Source organism: Phyllobates terribilis, unplaced genomic scaffold, assembly GCF_046119375.1.
Source record: "Phyllobates terribilis strain yellow unplaced genomic scaffold, ASM4611937v1 Scaffold_9__5_contigs__length_417890890, whole genome shotgun sequence".
NCBI lineage: Eukaryota > Metazoa > Chordata > Amphibia > Anura > Dendrobatidae > Phyllobates > Phyllobates terribilis.
This window is the reverse complement of record NW_027362769.1, coordinates 385,007,810-385,015,952: the sequence shown is the minus strand read 5'-3', so window position 1 is coordinate 385,015,952 and position 8,143 is coordinate 385,007,810. Positions and strand designations below refer to the sequence as shown.

Here is an 8,143-nt window from a genome sequence, read left to right as displayed (position 1 = left end):
TCTTGTACATAGGGGCAGTATTATAGTAGTTATATTCTTGTACATAAGGGTCAGTATTATAGTAGTTATATTCTTGTGCATAGGGGCAGTATTATAGTAGTTATATTCTTGTACATAGGGGCAGTATTATAGTAGTTATATTCTTGTACATAGGGGGCAGTATTATAGTAGTTATATTCTTGTGCATAGGGGCAGTATTATAGTAGTGATCTATAATATATATGATGATATCTTTATAGGTATAGAACTTCAATAATTATTTGGGTTAAAAACAGATGTTTTGAAGAATATAATTGCGAGTGTGAAGAATTCTCCTTCAGGTCGTCCTCGGGGCTTTGAGCCTTAATGTCTCCTCTTATGTCGCTGATGGGTGGGATCCCATGTTTGTCAGGAAGCGTCTGACATGAGTATCGCCGGCGGCTATCACCGCCCGCTGACTGACATGGATGGTATGTTAATGACACATAAAGGTCTGACTTCTGCGGGTTATAAATCCTGCAGATTCCTTCTTTCTTGCCGGTGAGGGACACGTGACGCTGGATCCAGGTGAACGACCACCTGATGGGGAGGAATGAGAGCGGCTTTGTGTTCGGCTCTGGGTTTAGCTCTGGGTCGGACTTCAGAGCCCTTGATGTCGATAAGGAATTGTAACGCGGAGTCTATCAGGAGTTTCATTACTTAATAATTAGGCTTTATTTATTTACACGAGAGTGGAAAACCTATTCCAAGAAGGTGCAGCGAGCCGCGACCCGTCCCCCTCCCGGAAGGTGGCCAGATCGTCAGCTCGGCCCCTATTGAGTCGTTTGGTAATTTACAAACTTTATCCCAAAATCAATAACTAGAAACAATGGCGGCGCGCCGACCTTCGGATACTATGGTCGCCTTCTTTGGACAAATTTTAAAAAATAAATAAAAGTCAAAATAAAAAATGTCGGTTAACGACAGATCAGTTCTAGCTTCTATCACCACAGCACAAAAATAATGACAAGGAGCCGATCGATGATTGTCGGTGGGAAATCTATGGCGGAGCTGATAAATGCCCCCTGGTTGGGTAGAACCGTGGGTACTCTACCGGGAGCCAATACATTCACTGATGATGTATACATGTCGCCAGTCCAACGTCAGAGCGGGTAGAGGAGTACGAGGAGCAGGGGTGGTAGGCAGGGACCGGCTGCCGTGTCCCGATGGGGCAGAGTAAAAATCGATACAAGTCCGGAGTGACAGGAGGCAACTCGTCACACTCCGGCTTCTGACTCTAGACTTCATTATGGTTTAATGTTCCCATCACAAAAGGTTTGGAGACACCAACACCGGGAAGGTTCGTCGTTACATCTTCTCCGTTGACTTCTTCAGGTATCTGGAAAAATCATTTTTCTGGATTTTTCCATGTCTAGGGAATGGGTAATCCCTATAGTGGGGGAGCAGCAATGGAGACGGTGCATTGGTTTCAGCTGTCGGTGCTCGGCGGGGACAGGTGATTGCTGGACGGGCCGTTGGCTCGCTCTCTGAGCTCGGGGAGGGTGAGGGTATCTGGCGCCGAGGTCTTGCGTGGTCTATCTTTGGGGAGGGTGAGGAATTCCGGAGGATCGCCGGTGATCGGGGTGGCAGGGGCGCTGCGAATGGCAGGGCAATGGCTCTCCGGAGTGATAGTGATGGTTGGGGCGACAGGGCCTATTTTCTCGTTTGTGGCCGCCTGGGTCTCCTTCTCGTATTCCCGAACTTCCGCCATAGTCATTCCTAGGAAACAATTGGGGATGGTTAATAGAAAACAAAAAGACCCCAACCCTGTTGGTAGTCGGGGGATCATCGTACCTGCAAAATCCCCGATTACTAAACCTGTCCCAACATCATATATGACGATCAGAAGAGGCACCATGGACGCCGGCAGATAAGATTTGGCAACCATGGACCACCGTTGTGGCCACTGGACTATGCCCTGTGAATCTTTGTGCTCAATCCTAAAAATACCCTAAGAGTTAATTTCACCGAATCTCGGATGTGACGGCGGCGACAGGATTGGATTTAGATGTTAATATTGCGCCGCTCCGCCGCACGTGTGATCTGTATCCTTATATTAGGTTATTTTAGATTACGCGATGTATCGTTCTCATACTGAGGAAATGGGAATTGTGTTAAAAAAAAATACAAAAGCTACGGTTCACATATTAACCGACTGGTCCCAAGAGCTTACAGTCACTTCATCGCCTCTGCACAATATCACAGAAGGTGGTAACCAGATAGGCTCCGAGCGGAAGATTTCACCTTCAGCGGCCGACACCGCGTCATTCTGAGACACTTACCTAATTATACATCCGACAGTCGTGTAAAGAGAGTCCGAAAATCAGAACATAAGAAACGGGAATAACAGGAACCGATCAGATTCCTTCACACTTTCTTTAATGTGTTTTCAAGAAGTTAGCTTCTGATTGGCTGCCATTACTAGCGCCCCCTACATAATCACTAAGAACGGGAGAAAACGGTCGCCGACTACTCTACAGAATGGACAATATCTGAGACGACTCAAACTTACAAGGAAAGAAAAAGATCACCTACCAAACCACTCGTCCACCCAAGCAAAGGCCTGACGATGCCCCACAATCAGCAGATCCCGAATCACCTGACAAGAGAGAAGAGCAAACCAAAATCAGTAAGAGGGGGAGACGGAACATAATACTGCCCCCTATGTACAAGAATATAACTACTATAATACTGCTCCTATGTACAAGAATATAACTACTATAATACTGCCCCCTATATACAAGAATATAACTACTATAATACTGCCCCCTATGTACAAGAATATAACTACTATAATACTGCCCCCTATGTACAAGGATATAACTACTATAATACTGCCCCTATGTACAAGAATATAACTACTATAATACTGCCCCCTATGTATAAGAATATAACTACTATAATACTGCCCCCTATGTACAAGAATATAACTACTATAATACTGCCGGCTATGTACAAGAATATAACTACTATAATACTGCCCCTATGTACAAGAATATAACTACTATAATACTGCTCCTATGTACAAGAATATAACTACTATAATACTGCCCCCTATGTACAAGAATATAACTCCTATAATACCGCCCCTATGTACAAGAATATAACTACTTTAATACTGCCCCCTAAGTACAAGAATATAACTACTTTAATACTGCCCCCTAAGTACAAGAATATAACTCCTATAATACTGCCCCTATGTACAAGAATATAACTACTATAATACTGCCCCCTAAGTACAAGAATATAACTACTATAATACTGCCCCCTAAGTACAAGAATATAACTACTATAATACTGCCTCCTATGTACAAGAATATAACTACTATAATACTGCTCCTATGTACAAGAATATAACTACTATAATACTGCTCCTATGTACAAGAATATAACTACTATAATACTGCCCCCTAAGTACAAGAATATAACTACTATAATACTGCCCCCTAAGTACAAGAATATAACTACCGTAATACTGCCCCCTATGTACAAGAATATAACTACCATAATACTGCTCCCTATGTACAAGAATATAACTACTATAATACTGCCCCTATCTACAAGAATATAACTACTATAATACTGCCCCCTATGCACAAGAATATAACTACTATAATACTGCCCCCTAAGTACAAGAATATAACTACTATAATACTGCCCCCTAAGTACAAGAATATAACTACCGTAATACTGCCCCCTATGTACAAGAATATAACTACCATAATACTGCTCCCTATGTACAAGAATATAACTACTATAATACTGCCCCTATCTACAAGAATATAACTACTATAATACTGCCCCCTATGCACAAGAATATAACTACTATAATACTGCCCCCTATGTACACGAATATAACTACTATAATACTGCCCCCTATGTACAAGAATATAACTACTAGAATACTGCCCCTTATGTACAAGAATATAACTACTATAATACTGCCCCCTATATACAAGAATATAACTACTATAATACTGCTCCTATGTACAAGAATATAACTACTATAATACTGCCCCCTATGTACACGAATATAACTACTGTAATACTGCCCCCTATGTACCAGAATATAACTACCATAATACTGCTCCCTATGTACAAGAATACAACTGCTATAATACTGCTCCCTATGTACAAGAATATAGCTACTATAATACTGCTCCTATGTAAAAGAATATAACTACTATAATACTGCCCACTATGTAGAAGAATATTACTACTATAATACTGCCCACTATGTACAAGAATATAACTACTATAATACTGTCCCCTATGTACAAGAATATAACTACTATAATACTGCCCACTATGTACAAGAATATAACTACTATAATACTGCCCCCTATGTACAAGAATATAACTACTATAATACTGCCCCTATGTACAAGAATATAACTACTATAATACTGCCCCTATGTACAAGAATATAACTACTATAATACTGCCCCCTATGTACACGAATATAACTACTATAATACTGCCCCTATGTACAAGAATGTAACTACTATAATACTGCTCCTATGTACACGAATATAACTACTATAATACTGCCCCTATGTACAAGAATGTAACTACTATAATACTGCTCCTATGTACAAGAATATAACTACTATAATACTGCCACTATGTACAAGAATATAACTACTATAATACTGCTCCCTATGTACAAGAATATAACTACTATAATACTGCTCCTATGTACAATAATATAACTACTATAATACTGCTCCTATATACAAGAATATAACTACTATAATACTGCTCCTATGTACAATAATATAACTACTATAATACTGCTCCTATGTACAATAATATACTGCCCCCTATGTACAAGAATATAACTACTATAATACTGCCCCCTATGTACAAGAATATAACTACTATAATACTGCCCCCTATGTACAAGGATATAACTACTATAATACTGCCCCTATGTACAAGAATATAACTACTATAATACTGCCCCCTATGTATAAGAATATAACTACTATAATACTGCCCCCAATGTACAAGAATATAACTACTATAATACTGCCGGCTATGTACAAGAATATAACTACTATAATACTGCCCTTATGTACAAGAATATAACTACTATAATACTGCTCCTATGTACAAGAATATAACTACTATAATACTGCTCCTATGTACAAGAATATAACTACTATAATACTGCTCCTATGTACAAGAATATAACTACTATAATACTGCTCCTATGTACAAGAATATAACTACTATAATACTGCCCCCTATGTACAAGAATATAACTCCTATAATACTGCCCCTATGTACAAGAATATAACTACTTTAATACTGCCCCCTAAGTACAAGAATATAACTACTGTAATACTGCCCCCTATGTACCAGAATATAATTACCATAATACTGCTCCCTATGTACAAGAATACAACTGCTATAATACTGCTCCCTATGTACAAGAATATAGCTACTATAATACTGCTCCTATGTAAAAGAATATAACTACTATAATACTGCCCACTATGTAGAAGAATATTACTACTATAATACTGCCCACTATGTACAAGAATATAACTACTATAATACTGCCCCCTATGTACAAGAATATAACTACTATAATACTGCCCCTATGTACAAGAATGTAACTACTATAATACTGCTCCTATGTACAAGAATATAACTACTATAATACTGCTCCTATGTACAAGAATATAACTACTATAATACTGCCCCCTATGTACAAGAATATAACTACTATAATACTACCCACTATGTACACGAATATAACTACTATAATACTGCCCCTATGTACAAGAATGTAACTACTATAATACTGCTCCTATGTACAAGAATATAACTACTATAATACTGCCACTATGTACAAGAATATAACTACTATAATACTGCCCCCTAAGTACAAGAATATAACTACCGTAATACTGCTCCTATGTACAATAATATAACTACTATAATACTGCTCCTATATACAAGAATATAACTACTATAATACTGCTCCTATGTACAATAATATAACTACTATAATACTGCTCCTATGTACAATAATATAACTACTATAATACTGCTCCTATGTACAATAATATAACTACTATAATACTGCTCCTATGTACAAGAATATAACTACTATAATACTGCCCCTATGTACAAGAATATAGCTACTATAATACTGCTCCTATGTACAAGAATATAACTACTATAATACTGCCCCTATGTACAAGAATATAACTACTATAATACTGCCCCCTATGTACAAGAATATAACTACTATAATACTGCCCCCTATGTACAGGAATATAACTACTATAATACTGTTCCTATGTACAAGAATATAACTACTATAATACTGCCCCCTATGTACAAGAATATAACTACTATAATACTGCCCCCTATGTACACGAATATAACTACTATAATACTGCTCCTATGTACAATAATATAACTACTATAATACTGCCCCTATGTACAATAATATAACTACTATAATACTGCTCCTATGTACAATAATATAACTACTATAATACTGCTCCTATGTACAATAATATAACTACTATAATACTGCCACTATGTACAAGAATATAACTACTATAATACTGCTCCCTATGTACAAGAATATAACTACTATAATACTGCTCCTATGTACAATAATATAACTACTATAATACTGCTCCTATGTACAATAATATAACTACTATAATACTGCTCCTATGTACAAGAATATAACTACTATAATACTGCTCCTATGTACAATAATATAACTACTATAATAGACAGTATATATATACTGTTCAAAAAAATAAAAGGAACACTTAAACAACAGGATATAACTCCAAGTGAATGAAACTTCTGTGAAATCAAACTGTCCACTTAGGAAGCAACACTGATTGACAATCAATTTCACATGCTGTTGAGCAAATGGAATAGACGTTAGATGGAAATTATTGGCAAATATCAAGACACCCTCAATAAAGGAGTGGTTCTGCAGGTGGGGACCACAGACCACATCTCAGTACCAATGCTTTCTGGCTGATGTTTTGGTCACTTTTGAATGTTGGTTGTGCTTTCACACTCGTGGTAGCATGAGACGGACTCTACAACCCACAGAAGTTGCTCAGGTAGTGCAGCTCATCCAGGATGGCACATCAATGCGAGCTGTGGCAAGAAGGTTTGCTGTGTCTGTCAGCGTAGCGTCCAGAGGCTGGAGGCGCTACCAGGAGACAGGCCAGTACACCAGGAGATGTGGAGGGGGCCGTAGGAGGGCAACAACCCAGCAGCAGGACCGCTACCTCCGCCTTTGTGCAAGGAGAAATAGGAGGAGCACTGCCAGAGCCCTGCAAAATGACCTCCAGCAGGCCACAAATGTGCATGTGTCTGCACAAACGGTTAGAAACCGACTCCATGAGGGTGGTATGAGGGTCCGACGTCCACAGATGGGGGTTGTGCTCACAGCCCAACACCGTGCAGGACGCTTGGCATTTGCCACAGAACACCAGGATTGGCAAAGTCGCCACTGGCGCCCTGTGCTCTTCACAGATGAAAGCAGGTTCACACTGAGCACATGTGACAGACGTGACAGAGTTTGGAGACGCCGTGGAGAGCGATCTGCTGCCTGCAACATCCTTCAGCATGACCGGTTTGGCAGTGGGTCAGTAATGGTGTGGGGTGGCATTTCTTTGGAGGGCCGCACAGCCCTCCATGTGCTCACCAGAGGTAGCCTGACTGCCATTAGGTACCGAGATGAGATCCTCAGACCCCTTGTGAGCCCATATGCTGGTGCGGTTGGCCCTGGGTTCCTCCTAATGCAGGACAATGCCAGACCTCATGTGGCTGGAGTGTGTCAGCAGTTCCTGCAAGATGAAGGCATTGAAGCTATGGACTGGTCCGCCCGTTCCCCAGACCTGAATCCGATTGAGCACATCTGGGACATCATGTCTCGCTCCATCCGCCAACGTCACGTTGCACCACAGACTGTCCAGGAGTTGGCGGATGCTTTAGTCCAGGTCTGGGAGGAGATCCCACAGGAGACCATCCGCAGCCTCATCAGGAGCATGCCCAGGCGTTGTAGGGAGGTCATACAGGCACGTGGAGGCCACACACAATACTCAGCCTCATCAGGAGCATGGCCAGGCGT

At 40.1% G+C, this 8,143-nt stretch overlaps 1 protein-coding gene across 1 annotated transcript in view; it reads right to left on the bottom strand.

Moving 5' to 3' along the window:
- Positions 1-669: 669 nt before the first annotated feature.
- The window catches only part of LOC141162441 (cytoplasmic phosphatidylinositol transfer protein 1-like), a 42,898-nt gene continuing 35,424 nt past the window's right edge, over positions 670-8,143 (bottom strand). Inside the window, exons 9-10 of the mRNA XM_073648569.1 lie at positions 2,554-2,617; positions 670-1,737 (exon numbers count right to left, since the gene is read on the bottom strand). Of these exons, the coding sequence (XP_073504670.1) occupies positions 1,448-1,737; positions 2,554-2,617 (354 nt within the window). The 3' untranslated portion in view covers positions 670-1,447. The remainder of the gene's footprint in view (positions 1,738-2,553; positions 2,618-8,143) is intronic.